This window comes from Pseudorca crassidens, chromosome 17, assembly GCF_039906515.1.
Source record: "Pseudorca crassidens isolate mPseCra1 chromosome 17, mPseCra1.hap1, whole genome shotgun sequence".
In the NCBI taxonomy this organism is placed as follows: Eukaryota; Metazoa; Chordata; class Mammalia; order Artiodactyla; family Delphinidae; genus Pseudorca; species Pseudorca crassidens.
The window spans coordinates 7,169,696-7,190,920 of record NC_090312.1 but is presented as its reverse complement, the minus strand read 5'-3'; the positions used below and the strand labels follow the sequence as shown (position 1 = coordinate 7,190,920).

The 21,225-nt window shown below is 52.9% G+C and overlaps 1 protein-coding gene across 14 annotated transcripts in view; it reads left to right on the top strand.

Annotated features, from left to right (window-relative positions):
- KHDRBS3 (KH RNA binding domain containing, signal transduction associated 3) overlaps nucleotides 1–21,225 on the top strand; it is a 200,581-nt gene that overhangs the window by 168,971 nt on the left and 10,385 nt on the right. For 9 of the 14 annotated variants that reach the window (XM_067712838.1, XM_067712845.1, XM_067712843.1 and 6 more), the window contains one exon: nucleotides 6,156–6,737. The exons of 4 other annotated variants lie outside the window; for them this stretch is intronic. Coding sequence is in view for 1 of the 10 variants with exons in the window: in XM_067712845.1 (XP_067568946.1) it covers nucleotides 6,156–6,185 (30 nt within the window). In the remaining 9 variants the exon portion in view is untranslated. Of the gene's footprint in view, nucleotides 1–2,897; nucleotides 6,738–21,225 lie in introns of those variants that run through there. One more of the 14 variants, XM_067712832.1, reaches the window with a different exon arrangement.

Genomic DNA, 21,225 nt, shown 5'->3' with positions numbered 1-21,225 from the left:
CAAAATAAGCATTCTGGTTTTTTTTGTTTCTTTTTTGTTTGTTTGTTTTTGGGGGTTTGGTTTTTTTTTTTTTTTTTTGGTGCTTCTCTTCTTGTACAGAAAGGGAATGTGGTATGTCACATATTTTTTCAATTCGCGATGTTATATTGAAATTTTTTCACTATTTAATAAATAATTTTTTTTTTTTTTTAGGAATTGGCATATTGAATAGTAAGTGTAGGTTTCTTTAATCAGAAATTTTGGACAGGTCCCTGGAGGGTAAATCCCCAGATAGTCTTCAGAGCTAATTCATGGGACTTGTTCAATTTTATGTTTATTTTCATTTTATTAAATAATCCACAGCTCCATTGGACTGTAAAAAGGGGTTGTGAGCCAGAAAGGTCAGGAACCACCAGGAATGCTCTTGGACAGGAGTTCTTCCGCTTGGCTTTCTAAGGCTTCCCTTATTCGGCAAATACTCTACTGAGCCTCATTTCTCCCTCTTTCAGTAGGAGGACTTGCAGACAAGCAGCCTTCTCCTGTCCCTGAGCGCACCCTGCATCCTTCCCAGATCTTTCCCCTGGCCTTTGTCTACCCCCTTGGGATTCGTGTATCTTCTCATTTGACAACGTTTACTGAGCACGAGTTCTTCCCCAGATGCAAAGGAGGCACCAGGAACACAAAGACCTATAGGACATGGACCTTACGCTCAAGTAGTTCAGCATGGATGGAGGTGGTAGAGGACACACCAGCACTTGCTGCCCCTGGGCCTTTGCCCCTAGAAACCATGCCCATCCTTCAGGACTCGGCCCCACACCCTCCCTTCCGTGTCTTTAGCAGTGAAACCACGATCCCTCCGTGCTCTCTGAAATAGTGTGCTTAGTTTATACTTCTGCGTTTTAGTATTGATACCATATGACTCAGATTGGTTATAAGTTGCCATTATGACCAAGCCTGTGCTTAATCGCTTTCTGTAAATGATTTCATTGAATCCTCACAACGCTAAGAAGGTGCGTGTCATCTCCATTTTGCGGAGGAGGATGCTTAGGCTTCAAGGGGTGAGATCACCGTGTGGGACCCCAGGCCCCGTGACTGGTAGAGACAGTTTTGGACCATCCACTCTGATCCAGAGTCTTTGTCCTAACCGTGCTGTTACACTGTCCGCTCTCTGGGCTAGCACTCGCTCTCCCATTAGATTAAAGGCTCCTTGAGGGCAGGGGCTAATTCTTATGTCGCCTTGTGTTCTTAGAAGTAAGCCTCACAACACTGAGTGTTGGCAGACGCCCCTCTGCTTCTGTCCCACCCTGCCCCACATTCCTCCCTGGAGAGATTCTTTGGCTGTAGTTAGGTTCTGAATCTTGCTTTGTTCAAGACACTGCAAGTTGAATAAGTATCAGCGTTCATGCAGACACGTTGGCTGGGCATCTGCTATGCTGCAGGCAGTGGGGGCGCAGTGGTGACAACAGTCTGCTGGGGAAGTGGGCCAGCCAGGCGCCAGTGACTGGGCGGCGACAGATGTAGCGTGGGAGAGACATGGACACCAGGCGGGGTGGCAGAGGTGGGACGGGTGCCAGCAGGGCTGTAAGGACCAGTAGAAGGCAACCATGTAGGGAAGGTCTTCTTGGGAGCAGTCGTACCCAGCTCTGTCATTTACCAGCTTTGTCACTTAACCTTACTGAACTTCAGTCTCCACTGCAGTTTCCCCATCCATACAGTGGACACAGTCGTGGAATCTAGCTCAGTATAGCTGTGAGGATTAGAAGCATGCCTGGCACAAAGCTAGGTACGTGCTCTTGCTTGTTGCTTTACGCAGATACTTGGATTATAAGAAAACACAGTTATCTAGGAAATTTCGATTATTTAGGTAATTAGAGAAAGCTGTAGATGATGCTGTCTGTGTGGGCAAGGGGCACATAATGAAGGAGGCCCTGCTGCAGCCCCCTGGGCAGAGGTGGTGCCTTTTTCAGCCTGTGTTCCAGCAGGAACTCTGTACAGACCTCTGTTTGCACTGGTTATTGATGTGATAGCCAGATGGTGAGAGCCTTAAAAAGGGGGGGCCTAACCTTTCCATCCTTTTGTTCCATCTCTTAGCACAGGATTTGGCAGCCGAAAGCGTTGAGCAAGAGAGTGAATGTGAAAGAATGACATCGTCGGTGCGATCAATATGATTCGTTAATAGGCCGTGTTAGGAATGGTTAGGAATAGTTCACAGAGACCCAAAAGAAGGAAGAAAAAAATCACTCATGTAAATAGTAATAGTCTAACTCAAAATTAGACAGTGACTCTAGTCACTGTGTACAGAGAGACAGGTCCCAGAATTTAAAACAGATGATTTGATGAAAAAAATTAAAGCGTAGTCAAAAATCTAATAAACCAAGTTAAGCCGCTTTACAGGTTATACGTGATAAGTATAAATAATAAAGTTAGTTATCTTATATGCAAATCATATCTACTATTTATAGTGATGTACTATTTATATTGATTTATATTGTAGGAATAGAAAAGAAAAAATCCATCATTATGTTTAAAATAACAAAATCTACTTTATGCTTGATTCTGTTTCCATCTTTGAGGAAGGCTGTGGAACATTTTAAAATCTGAATTCCATCCTCCGCTTGTCTAATGGAAAATCCTTTCTGGTTGAAGCTGATTCTGGATGGGATTCTTGTTCCAGGAATCCGGTTATCTTTCAGGAACCAGCACCCACTGCTGTGCCTGTTTTTCGCGTCTTAGTGTGAGTCCTTCCATGGCTCCCAGCGCACCATCCTGGTCCGGCCTGCGCCTCCAGCCGCTCCCCCACCCGCCGTGCCGCTCTCAGCCTTGCTCTGCTGCAGCCTTGCTCTCGAATACCCTTCGTGGTGTTTGGATATCTGTGCCATTGTCTGCCTGAAATCACATTTCCTTACTCTTCTCCCCAGCTCTCGATATAGCTGGTCAGTACTGGTCTGTCCAACTTTGGAGTGAGACTTGAAGCGTCACCTCGCTCAGGAAGTCTTCCTTGGCCCGTGTCTCCACATCTCCCTGGGTGCAGAATCCCTACTGGAGGGCCCTCATCTGCAGAATGGGGTCCTACGATTGACTGTTTACTCTCCTCTCCATCCCCACCCCCCACCCCCCCGAATGTGAACATCTTCAGTGCAGGTACCATGGCTTAGCACAGCCGTCATGTAGGTGGTGAGTGAAATGAACAAGGTGGCGTGGTGTCTCCTGGTGCGGGACAGTGTAGATTAGGACTTCACCGGCTTCATCGGGTCAAGTTAGAGTCATTCTTCCACTGGAAGAGAATTTACCAGGTTGTTAAATGTTGCTGTCTGCGTGTGCACGTATGTAAGAGCTCACCCGACCACCAGGGCGAGATGCACGCCTTTCCTCACCTCCCCACGTCTGCTCACTGCCACACTTCCTAGCACCTAACAGGCTCTCACAGCACGGAGGTGGAACAGATGAGCAGACGCCGCTGTGGCGGGCGCGGGGCTGGAGGTGCCCTCCTGAAGCCGATCTCTGCTCACTTGTTGACGCGTTTGTCTTTCTCACCAGCGGCACCACTTCAGGTTCTTTAAAGACGGAACCACGTCTTATTTGACTTTCCGTCCAGATCCCAGCGAGGTGCCTGGCGCAAAGCGGGGGCTGACAGTGCTCATTGAGGGGCGAATGACTGAATGAATTAATGAGCAAACGACGCTGTAATTCTTAAAATACTGAGCCTTTCTCAATGTTAGTTTGGTTTATCAGTGGAAATGAGATAATTGACTTCTGTAACCATTGGCTTTTTCAGTGGAAAAGGAGAAGTTGGAAAACAAAAACATGCCCTATATTTAGTAGGTGATAGCATGTGCTCGGTACAAAATCCAAAACTTTGGAAAAAAGGGTACAATGAAAAGTTGGTCTTAATTCCCACCCCTGCCCTCAAGCACCCAGAGGCAGCTGTTGGTCTTGGGTTTTTTGGGGGTTTTTTTTTGTTTTTTTTCAGAGATAGAAAAACATGTGCTTTGCTTCTTCACAGACTAATGGTTACTGTTTTTAACATACAGAACAGTACACTTTTTTATACCTGCCTTGTTTCACTTTAGAGTATACCTTTGAGTTCGTTTTCTATCATTTTAAATTCTAAAGGTATGTTTTTTTTATTGGCTGAATAATATTTATATGAACACATCATAATTTAAACAACTGTTGACAAGTAGTTTTGCTTCCGGTGTTTTGCATTCATTAAAGACAGTGCTAGAAAGCACAGCCCTTCATCTCTGTGCACGGTCGCCTACACCTGTAGAATAAGTTTCTAAGGTAGATTTATTGAGTCATTACATTTTCTTAGAGTTATTACTGTATTGCTCCCCGTAGAGGTAATGGTGTATCTTAATATGCTTTTCTGAAGGAAACTTGAACCCTCAGTGCTATACTCTCCATCACCACGTACAACTGTTAGCACCTGCTGGGGGGGGGGGCGGCCACACAGAAAACTCACCCGCGCAGAGTGGGTTCACAGTGGGCTTTCCTTCCCATGGAGGTGGGCACGTGGTGGGCTGGATCCCCGTGTGAGCAAGTGAGTGAGGACAGCTCTGGGCGCTCGGCTGTGTCCTACAGGGATGGTGAAAGACCAGCCTTCCTCAGGCTCCCGCTGGTCTCCTCACTCCTGGAGCCTCCTTTCACGAGCCGATGGATTCTAAGGCCGACCTGCAGTGGCGGGCCCTGTGCTCAGCACTGTGGACGTACCCGGGGAAGGGGAGGCCTCTGCTCTTAAGGGGCCCACAGTCTCTCTGAGGAAGCCGGCCCCCAGCTGGCCCTTCCATCCGCCGTATCTTTGCCCACCTTCTCCTCTCCTCTGGGTATCCAGAGCCTGCCAGTTCCTCAAGATCTTCTCTCTCTCCTTCTGCCCAGAGAGCCCTTGTCTCTCTTCACTCTGAGAGTACTGGCCAGTAACACCCAAGTGGCGAACCCCTAATTCTGATCTGTTGATTGATGTGTGGGTTGTCCTGCGGCCCTGAGAAGTCCTCGGGGGCCAGGAGCAAGCCCGTCATGTGTAACTTAAGAGCACGCAGTCATCAAGCCATTCAAGAAACAGGCACTGATGAATTAAACAGTACCCTAATGAATAGATGCACTGTATTAGCTGTTTCCTTTTTTTAAGTATTAGCCTTTAAAATAACTGTCTGTGTCTGGTTCGTCCTGGCACACCGGTGCCGTGTGCGGGGGCCAAGGCTCACTGTCCCTGGCTCCGCGAGCGGTCGTGACAGGCAAGGTGAAGGCAGAGGGTGCAGAGGCACAGGTCACGAGCTCTGGCCGAGGAAGGGCGAGGAGGGAAAGGCTTCACAGAGGAGGAGAAGCCTGAAGCGGGGTTTAGAGTTAAGTCGAAATCTTGAAGCAGACACCGGAGGAGGAGATGTCAGAGTTGCCAGGCTGGTGCAGGTTGTGGGGGAGGAAGGGAGGGGCCTCGTGTGTCTGGGGACGAGTAAGCAGTTGCTGGGAACTGAGGGGCAGGTGCCGGTGGGGGGCGGGGGGGGGGGGGGTGGGAGGCGGGAGGGGTGGGCGGGGCTGGGTCACATCACAGGGAGCCTCGAGGATGGTCCCCCCTCCCCTCCCCCTCCCCCTCTCCTTCCCCCTCCCCCCTCCTCCACGCATCTGTGACCAGAGCAGTGAGGAGCAAGCATGGCGAAGGCCGCGTCTTCTCTTGTGATTAGGTTCTGTTTTGTGTTTTGTTTCCTTCTGGTTGCCGCTTGGGTTTTGAAACAACAGTTTTTGTTGTAATTAGCTCGTCAGAATATATTGTTTGGTGTTAGTAAATAAAATTTTGTTTAAATATACCTGAAAGCTGAGTCTCTTCTCAGGTGACAGGAAGGCAAGGACAGTGCCCGTGTGTATCCATAGGAAGTCGCTGCACATTTTAGTACGGGAAGTTCCGTGTGAAAAGAGGCACGGCCGTCCTGAAAGCCTCCTACCCATGCATGTCATAGCAGGGAGGAGTCTGGTCATCACCATTCTGTTTCATCACTCATCTGCCTTACTGAACACAAATATTTTATGTCCTTAATCTCTACATTTCTCTTTGCATTGTTGTTCTCATTTCTATCCAATTTCAGTTTGCCTGCTTCCTCTGCCTAAATCCTGCCATTCCCACCAGAGTGTAAATAATTTGTTACTTGAAGTATACAAATATATATCATTTTCCTCTCTTTCAGGAACTTTCCTTGCAATTATGGACTGCTTAAGAATAATCAACTCACCAACGTGCCTAGTCAGTAAATGAATTCACTTGAGAACTTGAAAATAATCACTTTTTTTTTTTTGTACAACTTTGTTTCATGAAATGTTTTATAAAATGGTGTGCTTCTTAATTTGGAAAATCTGTTTGAGAAAGGGAAAGAAAGTCAATCTCTTTGTCTCCTCATAACAGAAAACAAATGATTTGTGTATTGCTTAACAAAGGCTGCCCATTTCAATCTCTTCTACTTTAATATAAACCTAGAAAAACAAAGGCTTGTTATTTCAGCCCAGCTCTAAATTCTGCACACTTGAGAACCATATATGGCTGCAACTCACAGCTCACAAGAAGTCAAGCCTCAGCACAAATTCCAGCTTTGAAAATGATTTATCCAACTCAATTATGGACCAATAAATACGAACATGTTGTGCCAAAAGTAAGCGGCCACGTAAAAGGTTAATTATAAAGGCTTCTGCGGGAAGCAGTGGCACTGTCAGAATAGAAACCCGATTTTCATGCCTCTGTACTTTGTTGTGGAACATAAAGGTCATCATCCCCATGGACAGTATTATTCAGTTCCTTCTCTTTTCATCACTTACTGGTGCCTTGTGATTTTAATTCAGTACGCCCCGGGAGGATGCGTTTTATTCCTTCTGCTAGAAGCCCACACAACACGCTTCCTAGTCTTGGAATTTCGGAAACAGTCTTGTGCATCATTAAGTTGTCACTTTCTTACCTCAAAGACACATTCCCTCAAGGCGTTCACTTTTTACAGGGTACCGTGTTGGGAGCATTGTGTTAAAAGCACAGAACAACTTCTGATAGGTTTGCTTTTCCTTATCCTCTCGTGATGCACCCTAAAGACATGATCTTCTACTTCTGCAGTTGGCACTTTTGCGTTTGTCAGATACGTGTTTCTCCCTCTCAGAAGTGCAAGGAATAAAGGCCCGCGTCCCAGAGGGCCACGGCAGTGCTGCAGTGAGTGGGTGTGGGTGCTCACCAGAGCACGGTCAGCAGTGCCCCTGTGTGGAATTAATCCTAAACAAGCAGGAACTCTAGGATGGGAGCCAGACTGTCGTAAGTGGGGAGGAATTTGAGCTCCCTTTCTGCCTGCAGCCTTTTCCCCTCCTGAGCTGCGGACACAGTCACAAAGCTGCAAGTGAAATCCCAGGGATTCGAACTGTCCACCTCACCTCCTGTCTGTCCTGCTTCTCCCAGCCTCACTCTCGCTGCCTTGGTCTTGGCCTCATACTGTGCCGCCTGTATCACTTAAATTCACTGAGCACACATTTACTGAGAGCCTGCTACATGCTGGGCACCGCCCTGCGTGTGAGAGCACAGGACAGAGCACAGGGGCTCCTGCCTCGAGGAGCTTACATCCCAGTGGGGAGATCCAGGCCATCACCCGCAAACCAGAGGACGCCAGGCAGTGACAGAGCTGGGGGCGACAGAGCACAGTCACGGGAAGAGGGGTTAGACTTGACTTTGGGCCACAGGGGAATAATAAGGTGATGTTTCAGCCGTGACCTAGAAAAGTAAAGAAATGAGCTACATCAAGACGCTAACAGGTGCCAGGATCCTGAGGTGGGAACAGGAGGGCTGGAGGAGCCCCGAGGATGCAGGAAGGAAGTCAGGGTGGGGGCGGGGCCTGGGTGTGGAGGGCCGTCCGGAGCTTTACTTCAGAGGGACTATCAGGCACACTGAGCCCAAGAGGAACGCTGTCCATCCGATGTATATCTCAACAGAATCACTTCGGCAACCACGTGGAGAAGCGGCGATGGTGGGGCAAGGTAGGGGGGACCTGTTAGAAGCCCCTGCGGTGAAGGTCAGAGGGAATGCTGGCATGGCCCGGGGTGGCCGCCCTGCAAGTCCTGAGGACTGGCCAGACTTGAGACGCACTTAGAAAGTAGAGCCGATAACACTTAGTCTACAGGTTGGATGTGAGGTACAGAAAAGAAGGGGTTGGATGATGCAAAGATTTTGATGTAGAGCCATTGGGAAAATAGAAACTTCTTTCTGAGATGGGAGGATTGCAGAAGGGACTGTTTAAGATACAGATCTGAAGTTTGAGGGGAGATCTCAGCTGGAGATGGGAATTTGAGAGCCGTTAGAATATAGATGTCTTGTAAAGGTATAGCCTGAGTGTGGACATGAGAGAACAGGCCCAGGGAACATGCGACACGTACAAGTCAGTGAGATGGCGAAGAACCAGAGCCCAGGAAGGAGCTGCCGGGAGGTAAGAAGAGAACCAAGAGTCCTGCCCTCGACGGCATGTGTAGAGAGGATTTCCCGGAGGAGGGCCGTGACCCTCTGCTGCAGGGGGCAGGTGACATAAGGAAGACTGGACACGGTAGCTGCGTAGAGGCCGTGCTGGCCATGCTTTGCTTCAGAGTGAGGCCTAGGCAGATTCAGGAGAGAATGGAGCAGGCAGACCTCGGAGGTACTGGGGGTTCGCTTCCACACCACGCAGTAAAGGCAACAAACACTGCAGTAGTAAAGTGAGTCACAAAGGTTTTGGTTTCCCAGTGCGTATAAAAGTTAGACTACGGTGCAGTGGAAACATGTTAAGTAGGCAACAGCATCATGTCTAAAAAAACAAGATACATACTTTAATTTAAAAAGACTTTATTGCTGAAAAATGCTAACCATCACCGGACAACGCAGGGTTACCACAAACCTTCAATCTGTAAGAAGCGCAGTATCTGCGAAGCGTAGTAAAACGAGGTCCGCCTGTGTAGTCAACTTTTCCAAGGAGTTTGCTTTAAAGTATCGCTGGAGAGGGCTGTGGCCTCGAGATGAGAAATTTGAGAGCGTGGGAGAGAGTGAGGGTGCTGGGGAGATGCCCCGGCAGGAGCACAGGAGCGGGCGTGGCCGACAGCAGCCAGATGGCAGGGCTGGGGCCGGGCGGGGAGGTGGGGACAGCTCAGCATGTACGCGCACCGGGGCGCCTGCTGCCAGAGCTGTGTGACATCGCCCTTCAGAGGCGCGGCCAGCACCCTTGGGTGCCCGCGGCTTCTCCGATTGTTGCCCAGGCCCTCCGCGATTTGGCCCCTACCGACCCCTCCAGCCTGAAATCCCCCCTGCGACGACCATCCTCAGGTGGCTCTAATTCTGTACGCCAGCTGGGGGCAGGGCCTAGCTCCCCACTCGGCCGCCCTGACGCTGCGCACCGTGTGCCCCCGTGCGTCCCCCTCACGGGGGGCTGCTCGAGGCCCTTCGCCCGGACCGTCGGTACCCGTTCATTGCGTTTCACCTCAGCACACGCGTCCTGTCGGCCTGGTCACCTCTCTGCTTGCTCCGTGCTCCCTGCCATTTCAGGACGTGGCAGGGAAAAGGAAATGAGGACATACACACAGCTCAGAGCCCCAAGGCCTCACTGCGTGGCCCCCGGGGAGGGAGATCTGGGACCCGTTTGCATCACAGGGATCTGGAAGCGCTGAGATTCTGCCAACTCGTGTGCCTCCTTTAAGACTTGGTGCCGGAAGCTCTGCCCCAGAGACCCCGCCTGGTTGTCACACTGCGTTAGAGTCACTGGCCTCCTCGTGGGTGCTGCGCTGGCTTCAGGGCTCTGCAGGCCCCACTGCATCCCAGGTGACAGTGTCCCCAGCTCAGCCCCGGGCCAGGCCCCTAACGGGCTGGGGAGGAGGTGTGAGAGGGTGCGGTTAGCCCTGAACAACTGGACAGAAGTCTTTCGATTTGAAATTCCACTTTACTTTTCTCCAGCTAAGCTGGTTTTGGTCCGTCTCAGCGGGGCTTCCTCCTTGGCCCGTCTGTCAGCAGCAGCTTTCAAGCATGGCAGGCTGAGATAGCCATTCTAGTGTTTGATTTTTAAAGGATCTGAGCGACTTCCCGTGGTTTTAAAAATAACAGCTGATGGCGTCTTCAATGTGTATTTAACTGTCTTCAACCCTTAGAGTTAGCTTTTTAAACGGATGCCTTGGTGGAGTTGTGAAAATCACGACCACGACGCCGAAGGAGCTCTGCTTTCTGCTAGTCCGACGGCCCTGCCTTCGGTGCGACTTAAATCTTGCAAAGTGGCCCAGGCCTGGTGCTTTTGCATTGCATTATGGGAAGCTCCGACAAATGGATGCTTCTGTGCAGAAGCTAAGAGCTGCTTGTCCGTGTTCCGGCTCCGTGGTGATTTCGAGTCCCTCCCCGGGCCGCCTGGCTCTGGCCTCTCTCCCGGTGCCCATGTCCGCGCCCACCTTCCTGCCTTTAGACAGCACCTTCCCCAGCAGCCTGTCCCAGATGGCTTGCTGTCCTTGCTCTGCCCTCACCCCAAACGCTCTTCCTCCAAATTGTCCCTCATTTTGGCTCATGGAGGTGACCCAGCACAGGGCATCCTCTGGAGGCACAGCGCACTCCCTGCAGTCCATACCTGGGTGCACTTGTTATCAACTGCCGTGTAACCGACCACCCCAGGACTTAGCAGCTTAACAGAACAAACATTTACAATGTCACACATTCCCTGAGGGTCGAGAATCAGGGACTGTTTCTGGCTCAGAGTCTCACGAGGGTGCGAACCGTCAGCAGGGGCTGCGGTCCCTGGAGGCTGGAGAATCCACTCACCGACTCACTCACGGGGCTGCTGGTGGGAGGCTCTGGCCCTTGTCCCACGGGCCCCTCCACAGGCCGCCCGAGGGTCCTCACGACACGGCGGCCAGCCTCCCGCAGAGCAATAGGTCCAAGAGAGAGAGTCCCCAAGCGAGGGGGCCACAGGCTCGGCCCTGATTTCAGAAGTCACATCACGTCGCTTCCTCCACAGGCTTGTGGTCCTTACCCCCCCCTCCCCGGCCCGCCCGCCCCCCCGCGGGATAGTGTGGCCGGGGGACTGCTCCGGGCTCCCCCATCCCCAGGGGGGCCACTTGACACCTCTGTGTCCTCCCCCACAAAATGGGGAGAGTCGTGCCCCCCTCCCGGGTCGTCAGGAGGAGGCCTGGCACGTGGTAAGCTCTCGGCAGCTGTCAGCTGCGCACTAGGACGGGAAGAACCCTGACTGACGTGCGCGCCTGCGCAGAGGCACTTCCCAGGGGGACCGGGGACGCCACTCTCCGTCCCTCCCCAGGTGAAGAGCCTCAGCCTTCATTTCCATGACAGTGACCTCCTGAGGGTAGGACAAGGACTCGCCTCCCCACGACACTCACCACGACAGCAGGCTCCCGTGAAGTGCCCGCCAGGTGCAAGGGCCCCTTCCACCCACCAGCGAGTGGTCCCCCAGCTGCCGGGCACGCACTCGGCGCGCCGGGTGCAGCCCCTGCAGTCCTCAGGTGTGGGTCACAGCCTTCCCTTGACCCTCGAGGCCCCCGAGGGGGCTTCAGCCCAGCTTCCCCGCTGGTTGCAGAGCCATCACTCCCAGAGGCCCTGGCCTCCTCCGCCCCAGGACCCCAGCCCCCTGGCCGCCGGCTGGGCCCTGCCTCGACCGGTCTAACCAGCCGGGAGCGAGAGGCTGCCCACCGAGTGACTCGTCACCCACTTCTCCCAGTAGCAGACCACCGCGGTTCCAGACAGAGGCGCCCGGCCCCGTGGGTGTCGTGTTAACCCCCGATGTCCTATCACCCTTAACCCCTGGCTGCTTCTCCAGAGCCAGGCCCAGGCTTCCCCGTTCCTGTCCTTCCCCATAAGCTGAGCCATGTTGAAGCTCTCTGAGCCTCGGTTCTTCCATCGCTAAGACGGAGATTCTCTGTCGCCACCTCGGGGTGCGGTGGAGGGACTCTGAGAAGCCAGCAGTTGGGGTGACAGGGTGGGGCCGGGGGCGGGCTGAGCACCTGTACTGTGCGGGGTGTGGGGAGGACGCACCCACCCTCACGTGGGCGGGAAGATCACACAGGGTTTCTAAAATCCAGAGCCCCTTTAGCTCTCCGGGCTAGCCTCACGTGGTATTTCTGCTCAGCAAAATGTAGGACGATCTCCCCAAACAAAATGCTATGCTGTGCTCATTCCCTCGCCCAAGGCCGGGCTCCTAGGGAAGCCGCCGGCGGCTGTCGAGGGGACATCAACGTCAACACCCAAAGCGAATCATAACACAACAGTGCAGGCAGAGGGGATTGGATCTGCTTCCCTTTGCGGGCAGGAAGTTCATGATTTCCAAAGATGATGATGCAGGGGGCAAGATCCAAAATCTTCCAAAGAGGGGCGCGAAGGGCAAGTCCACCGGGCAGCTGAGTCCAGAGCCACTCGGGCCCCCGTGGTCGCCGCGGTGCCGTCTGCAGAGCAGCTGCAGGGGAAGCCCCAAGCCCAAGAAGATCCCAGGAGCGTGGGCCCTGTGTAGGCCTCGCCTGGATTCTCTGGATTGAAAGGGATTCCGAGTTCATAATGGGAAAGCACAGACTATTTTCATAATGAACACACATGCTCTATCCGTCGTTCCTAAGGCTGTGCAGGCTTGATCCAGGAGAGCTGGGCCTTCCCTTGCTTAACTTCTCCATCTTAAACCAAATGGTGCAACTGTATCACAGAATATTCACCTCCCTAGATACTTTTTCCTACACGTCTATTATACTGAATAATTTAGGTCAAGCTGTAGATACCTTAGAAACACTTTTGCATTAACTATCAAGCGGTGTGCCTATTTTCTCTGCTTCTGACTTGCCAACAACAAGTGTTGTTAGATTATTTTCCCAGTGTTTTAGGTTATTTTCATCTGCTACCAAATAACGCTACACAATTATCTACATTTCTGATTGCACGATAAGCAGGGGACCTGCAACCTCAGCCCGCGCTCTGCGTGCCCTGGGTCTGCTGGGGCGTGGAGCCGTGGAACCGAGGCACAGGCCCCGGGGTTTGCCCCAGTCCCCACGGTTCTTTATCGCCTCCCACTCAGGCCGCTGCAGGCATTTGCTGGTAACTATTTGGCCTCATTTGCTATTTGCATTTGAAGTCCATGGCCCAAGCAATAAGGTTTTGTTCCATTCTTTCTTCGTGCTATGAAGGAATCAAGTTAGCTGGAAAAGTCACAACCCAGTCCTCCCTCTGTGTCACAATAGGATGGTGACTTGCACCGTTAAGCAAAACATACTCCTTACACCTCCTGGCTCACTGTGAGCTCAGCAGGGGCAGGACTCAAGAAACAAGCAGTGCCTTGTCCGGGTTCCCCGTGGGTCAAGGGGAGAGGATCCCCCGAGCAGACGGCACCCAGCGCGCGAGACTGTCAGGGGCATCCTCCACCCGCCCTCGGCTGCAGCAGCCCCTGCAGGTGAGAAGGGAGGGGCCCTGCCACACTGGCCAGAGATGCCAGGAGACATGCCCCCACCTGAGCAGGAGCCTAACGCACAAAGCTGACCCTGCCCCCCACTGAGCAGGGCCGCGCGCAGCACCGGCCTCCGCACGTCCAGATACTCCCACACCCGGGGGGGGGCGGGGCTTCTCTCAACCGCGCAGGCTCTCGTTCTACTACTTTGCTTTAAGGATGCGCCGCGCAGAGCCTCCGTGGAGACAGCGGCTCCGGGGTCTCGGGCTCCTCTTCGCCCTTGTTCATGCCCAAGGCTCCCGTCTCCTTTCCTTCGGCGTCAGAGGCCATCCCCCATCTGGAGAGCTGTCCCCTTGATCCGCGGCCGCAAGGCTCTCCCAGGCACAGGGCAGGCACCCTCGGTACCCTGCGGGGTGGATCCCAGGCAAAGAGGTGCATCAGGGTCCCCTATCCCGCCTCCCAGGCAGGCCCCTCAGGAGGGGGCGGGCAGAGAGGGGCCCCGCACTTCCCAGGGTCTCTTCATGGTGTCAGGGCCCACGTCCCAGAGAGAATGGTCCTTGGGGACGTGAGGTGGAGCCCCTGGCGTGATGGACAAATCCCCTGAGACTGACCTGCCACTCCTCCCAGCTCTGCCACCCGCTGGCCTCCTGATCTGGGGACAGTCCCCTGCCGCCCAGAGCCTCGGGTCCTTCAGTGGACGAATGGACGAGAACACTAGCCTCGGGGGGATTGTAGAAAGAATCAAAGGGAAACCAGGTCCTGCCCGGGCTGGGTTCTGGGGCTGAGCCAGGACCCAGGTGGAGGTGGCGCGGCGCGTGGGCGGCCAGGTGGCCTGTGACCTGCAGCTGCGGTTGGTGCTGGGCCAGGCGGGGCTGAAGAAGCAAAAGGGGAGAAGAGGCGGGAACAGCGCTGCCCCAGCTCGCAGCTCTGCAGGCCGGAGCTGGCGCTTGTCTGCTGCGTAATGACTTTCTATTTTTAGACGGCAGCGTGCTTCTCAGATCGTGACTTGCTTTGTAAATAGACGCTTCACAGAAGAGATGGGCCGCGCTGGGGCCGGGGGTGGGCGGGGCGCTGGGGGCGGGGCGCGGGGCTGATGGGAGGGGGCCTCCCTCCGCCTCCAAGATAGAAACTCTCCTTGAGTGAAAAGCTGCAAGAAAATCAGTGAGTGGGGAGAGGACCAAGCGGTCTCCGGGGCCTCACCCTCTCTTCTGGGGCCACTTTGAGGGCACTGGGTGCGTAAAAGTTGTTTGTTCGGTTTTATTAGCATTGTAGTAAACGCAGCCAAAAAGGTAGAGAAGAGGGGCCCGCTGGTCACGGCCAGCCCAGCCTGACGAAAAGAGGGTCAGACCGAGATCCAGGAGGAAGGAAGGGACTTCATCTCGGGGCCACTTCCCGGGGCTGGGGGCGGCGCTGGGCGACTGGGACAGTGGTGTGTTCGGTCACCCATAACCCTACAGTGTCCCCTCTCCACTCCTGGGGGATCTTCCCTCCCCTCCCCTCCCCCCCCATGCTGACTGGCCCGAGATCCGGTCAGGCCGGGGCACCTCTGGGACAGCAGGTCCCCTCCCGCTCTTGGCGGGCCGCACAGCCCCACTCCTGGCATCTGGCTCTCGCTGATGACAAGTGAGGGGCAGTGGCAGGGCCACTACTGGGGCTCAGTAGTTGTGGCTCACGGGCCTAGTTGCTCTGCGGCATGTGGGATCCTCCCAGGCCAGGGCTCGAACCCGTGTCCTCTGCATTAGCAGGCAGACTCTCAACCACTGCACCACCGGGAAAGCCCAGATTTGCTTATATATTTATCAACTTATTTGCTCACTGTCTCTTCTGAGGGACTTTCTGCTTTCAGAGGATTTTTTTTTTTTTCCTGAAACTCTTCCTTCAGAATTTCCTTCAGCGAAGGGCCACCGGTCATAAATGCTCCTGGTTTGCGCTTGTCTGGAAAATGTCTTGACTGCATGCTCCGTTTTAAAAGATTTTCGCTGAATATGGTTTTAGGTTGACAAACGTTTTCTCTCAGGACATTTGTGATACTATCTCATTGTCCTCTGCATTTCACTATTGCTACCCGGAAGTCAGCTCTCAATCTGTGCTGGTTCCGTGAGAGGGAATCTGTCTTCCGTCTCTGGAAGCTTCTAGAATCTTTGTTTTCAGTGTTCTTCACTTTCAGCCTGGGTGTTTTCTTGTGGTAGGCTGAGCTTCCTGAATCCTGACCTGTCTTTCATCATTTCTAGAAAATTCTTAGATTTTCTCTTCAAAATTTCTTCTTCCCCATATTCACTGTTCTGGAAATTTGATCATAAGGTTGTAAAAAGCCTTTTCACGTGCGACTTCTCGTTTTTTTAATCTTGCTTTTATATTTTTCAGCTTGGTCTCTTTATGCTACATTTTGAGGCAACTTCTTCAGAATTATCTTCCTGTTCATGAATTCTCCCATCGTCTGTAGCCAATCTGCAATTTGACCTGCTGAGTTTTAAATTTCAGTTATTATTTTTTCGATTTAGAGAAGCACTGCTTTTTAGATCTGCTTGTCAATTTTGCCATCTCCTATTCCTGTGGGTAGTTTCTTCTATTCCTTTAAACAGTAAATGTATAAATGATACGGTGCCTAATTATTTGTGGGTCTGGTTCCACATTAACAGTGTTTTGTTTCCTTAAGTGTTTCGAGATTTTTTTTTAATTGTGAATTCATGTTCCTTGGATATTTATCTGTAGAAATTCTTCCGGTACTGGAATGAAGTTGCATTCTTCTAGAAATGGTTCATACTTGCTTTGCTTTAAAATGAATTCTAAGCTTGTGATTGGTTATGGACTAAACTGTGTCCCCCTCAAATTCATATGTTGAGGCCCTAACCCCCAGTGCGACTATATTTGGAGATAAGGTCTTTAGGGAGATAAGGTTAAATGAGGTCATAAGTGTGGCGCCGAATCCAGCAGGACTGGTGTCCTTATAAGAACAGGAAGAGACACCAGAGCGCTCGGTCTCTCTCTCTCTCTCTCTCTCTCTCTACGTGTACACAGAGGAAAGGCCATGTGAGGCAGAGAGAAGGGACCTCTCACCAGAAACCAACCCTCCAGGAACCTTGATCTTGGGCTTCTAGCCTCCAGAACTATGAGAAAACAATTTCCACTGTTTAAGCCCCTGCTCTGTGGCATTTTGTTATGGCCGCCCTTGCAGACGAAGGGTCTTGGAACTACAGGTAGAGTAATAGTTTGGTCTGCAAATATGTGTGAGAGCTGGTTGGTGGTTACGGATCCTCAGGGGAGGTTTCTCTCTACCCCGTGCTGAGGCAGGTAGCAGTGGGCAGAGTCTCCTGCTGTCTCTCTGCAGTGTGTGCTTTTTCTTTTTCCCCGTTTCACACATATGGAACACATCCTAGCGCTTTGGGATTCCAGCTTCATTTAGACTCTCCTGTCAGACTTTCCACCGGCCGGCCCTACATTTTCCTTCTCCTGGGGAAGCTGCATGTCTGTCTGCGGGGAGGATGAGTGTTGCAGACAGGTGCCTGAGTGCCCCCAGGGAACCCCACTTCCTGGCATCCCCTGCCCCTCTGACATTGACTCTGAGTTTGGCCGCATGACTTGATTTGGCCAATGGTCACATTAGCCCCTGTGATGCCAGCAAAGGCTTTAAATCTGCTTCCGTGTTGGGGCTTGTCCTCTTGGAAGGCTGCCCCCGAGAATCCAGTTGCCATGCTCTAAGAAGTCCGGGCTATCGGCTGGTGGACACAAGGATTCACCCAGAGGCCACAGGAGTTGAGACAGCACACAGAGAGTCGGGCCACGTGGAGGAGAGCCAGGGCTCCCCAGCTAAGCTCTCAGCTGAAGGCAGCGGCGTGAGCTGCTCCACCAACCCAGAAGCAGAACCCCTTTCTCCCCGACCTCTGTGTTCCAAGTGCCAACCCGGGCCCGGGCCCGGACGAGGAGGCCTGCAGTGCATGTGTGTTTGGTTGCTGAGGGAGAATGAGGAGAAATAGTAAACATGTTTTCAGCCACTGAGCTCTGGGGAGGGCGCTCTGCTGGACAGGTGACCTAGTCGATGAGAACTGACCTCCGTCTCCTGTCTCCTCGGAGCGCAGGGCACACGTCGGAGGATTAAAGGAGAGGCTGGTGGGGGAACTCTTCTCTTGGCTATTGCCCTCACATCCTCAGGTTTTAGGGATGCGTGACAGCTTCGTCTCTCACTCACTGGGGACTTAAGTCGGCAGTGTCTCCCCTCTGCCTCCTTTTCTTCATTCAGACACAAAGGCTTAGACCACTGGTTCTTCTCCGAGTTCCTCGGGTCCTTTGCAAACCCAGCCTCCGGTGTTTCCCATCTTACTAGGACCTCAGGGAGCTAAGAACAGAAATCAAAAGTGCCACCCTGGCCTTGTGAGTTTGGTCCCAGCCGTGACTGGAACACGCCTCGGGCAGGCACTGACCAGAGACTCATGGGGGCAGCAGGGAGCCCTGCGCCCTCTTGGGAGGTTCTGCTGCCTTTTCCCCCAGCCAGGCCAGTGGACGGGTAGGGCCTCCGCACAGAGGGCACCAGGGCAGGGGCTTTGCAGCTGAGATCAAAGTGTGAGGGCAGCTGACCCTTGAACGCCGGGAAGTTTGCCCCAGCACAGGGCCTGAGAGGAGAGCAGGAAGGGAAGCATGGCTTGTGGCAGGAGGACAGGTCAGAATGGCAGCAGGGCCCATGGCACGGACAGCCTTCGAGGCCATGGGAAGAGTCAGGCACCTTCCTCGACGGTGACGAGAAAGCAACGAAGAGGGTCATGGTTTGTCTTCTGCTTTAGGAGATCACTGGTGACTGCTGTGTAGACACAGGCTTTTGGGAGGCGAGAATGGGCACTGGGATCGAGGGGCCAGACGACCACAGACGAGAGGGCTCACCTGGGCCTCTGGATTAATTTTCATTTGCTGCAAGTTAGCTTCCTTCACACGGGGGCTTCTGTTCACTTTCAGCTTCTGAGCTTCATACCCCGTGGCCTCCATCATCAGAGGCAGGTGAAGTGTCTACTGTAGCTGGAAGTTCCTGGGTAACAGCTCTGCTGGGCCTGGGTCCAGTTGGCTTCCCAGCCCTAGAAGAGGGAGGGGGGCTGAGGATAGCCCTGGAGCTGCAGCTGCGGTGGGGAGGGGCGGTTTCCAGGTGAACCGGGCTGGGGCTGGGGCCTGGGTATAGAATCCCACCAATCCCACTGTTCCGCCACTGAGCCTGGGGGACTCAGGCTGGGGGGTCATGAGCGCTAGGGAGTAGAGGCAAGGTCTCTCAGAGAGAGACACACACAGGAGCAGAGACACAAAAAGAGACAGAGAGAGCCAAAAGTCTAACCTGGAGAAGCCATACCTGTTAGTAGCCCAAAGAGCAAGGCCAGGGTCAGGCTCCGGAGGCATAGACGGCAGATTGGAGCGAGCATGGGCACCAGGGGAGGGTCCCTGGCTAGTGCTGGGCTGGAGGAGCCCCTCATGTTGTGTTGCAGGCGTGGTTCTGTGTGGTCTGACTCAGACCTTCTTGGCTGCAGCAAGCCTGGAGGGAAGGGATCAGTGACCTGCCCCTGAGAAGCCTGGGAAGTCTTCCTGGAGGAAGCAAGATTTCTTTTGTGAGTTTTTTATTTTTGTATTTTTTTGTTTTTGTTTTTTTTGCGGTACGCGGGCCTCTCACTGTCATGGCCTCTCCCGCTGCGGAGCACAGGCTCCGGACGCGCAGGCTCAGCGGCCATGGCTCACGGGCCCAGCCGCTCCGCGGCATGTGGGATCTTCCCGGACCGGGGCACGAACCCGCGTCCCCTGCATCGGCAGGCGGACTCCCAACCGCTGCGCCACCAGGGAAGCCCTTCTTTTATGAGTTGAGTTGGCTTTTCTTTCCTCTCTGGACTCACTGGCCCTCGTTTTTGTTTCTCATCGCTGCTGCTTATAAAGCACAGAGATAGAGGTGCAAAATACAGCCACAGCAGCGGGCGCCGGCCCTCGCCGAGCTCTCGCTGTGATAACCAACTTCCGTATGTTTAACACTTCCACGACCTTATGGTATTTGTATTGTTAAACCCATTTTATAGAAGAGAAAACTGGGGCTCAGATAGACTAAGAACTTGTCCAGGGCTCCACATGCAGTGAAGGCTGTGACAACTGAAGAGCCTGACCCCAAGCTTGGACTCGTATCTCCTCACCGGTCTGCTGCTGACTGGGAGTGGGGACACGATAAATACATCTCCATAACTATATAGACCACTTTCTTGGAAGTAGGCCTCGCTTTTCCCTCCTGGGACTAGCAAACTCTGCAATTATTGCTACAGGTAGTGCTGTCGTTTCTGAACTCTCGTCAAGAAGATCAATTGGCTCGTCTCCATAGTTCCAGCTCTCTGCGAACTTCAATCATTTGGCAATTATCAAGTCTTTCAGCCCAGTAATTATTTTCCTTGCTGCTCTCTTTAATTTCTCCTGTTCCCCTGGTGAACTTGTAAGAGAAGGGGATGAGGTGACCCACAGTAATATGAAATTCTGCATCTCAGGGGCTCTGGGGAGATGTGTGGGACCACAGCCGAGCTCTCCATGAACCCTGCTGAGAAGGAAGGGCAGGCCAAGGGGTTCCAAGGGCCCCCGGGGATGGGGGGGGGACCCAGATCTGAATCTCTCCCTGACTTTGATGGCCTTGACACCTTTGAAAACGTCAGGCCAGTTATTTTGTCAGTATCCCTCACTTCAGGCTGACGTTCCCTCAAGGCTGGGTCAGGCCCCTTGGATGGGAACGTCACAGAAGCGGTGCCGTACTTGTGGCTTCAACTTGTCCCATCATTTCGAACATCTGGGTAGGATGGGATGTCCAGATCTCCTTTACTTCCCACTTCGAGCAAATTCTGTGAGGAGATTACATTCAAAATATGTCAATAGCCGTTGCTCAGGAAGGCCCGATTCCTTTAAGACAAGGGTACCCAGAAGCCAAGCGCTGGGTGAGAGGTGTGCCTGGTGTTAATGGAGTATGGCTGCCTGGTGGCATCAGACATTTACATGGATGTTTATTTCTAATTCTGTCGTATGTACTGAAAACCGTGAGTTGGGAATTCCCTGGCGGTCCAGTGGTTAGGACTCAGTGCTTTCACTGCTGAGGGCCTGGGTTCAGTCCCTGGTCGGGGAACTAAGAACTAAGATCCCACAAGACATTCAATTCCAATCCAACCCCAGAGAGTTTATTCTAGCTTTCGCTCTTCCTGTATTTGTAAGTCCAGTGGTGAGAAACCTGACTTCCCTCCATCCTCCTTAACGTATTCATTTATTTATCAACCCTCCTGTATGTGAAATCTCCTCTATTCATTCCCACCTCCTCCCCCAGGCTCTGACTTCTCCTGTCAAGCTGCCCCACCATGAGGCTGTCCTCTTCCCCCAGCTTGGGTTCCACGCCAAGCTGGCCGTGTCCATGCCAGGCTGCCCTCCTCACCCCTTTCGGGCTCTGACACCTCACACAAGGCTCCCCTCTCAAATGTGCAGGTCGTCCTGTGCACACTGCTTTTTGATGATCTTTTTATGTATCTGTCTTCCCCACTGGGCTCAGCAGCTCTTCAAAGCTTGGAATGTATCTAATGCATCCTTATACACTGTTACTTGTTCCAATGCCAGGTACACAGAAGGCACTCAGCAAATGCTTGTTGGGTACATGAAGGAAGGAAAACATGGGTCAAGGCTCAGAGGCGTGAAGGAGGGAAGAAGTGAGTGGATCGGTACTGAGGGAGCAGAGCCAGGAACAGGCAGCAGGGGAAGGGGGCCAAGGTCAGATCACAGAGAGCTCAGGACTCTGTGGAAAGAAGCCATTCCCAGGCCTCGGGACAACAGAGTTCGTGGGCATCTTTTGGGCTGAAAGGGACAGGTCAGCTCTGCGCTCTGGAAGCAG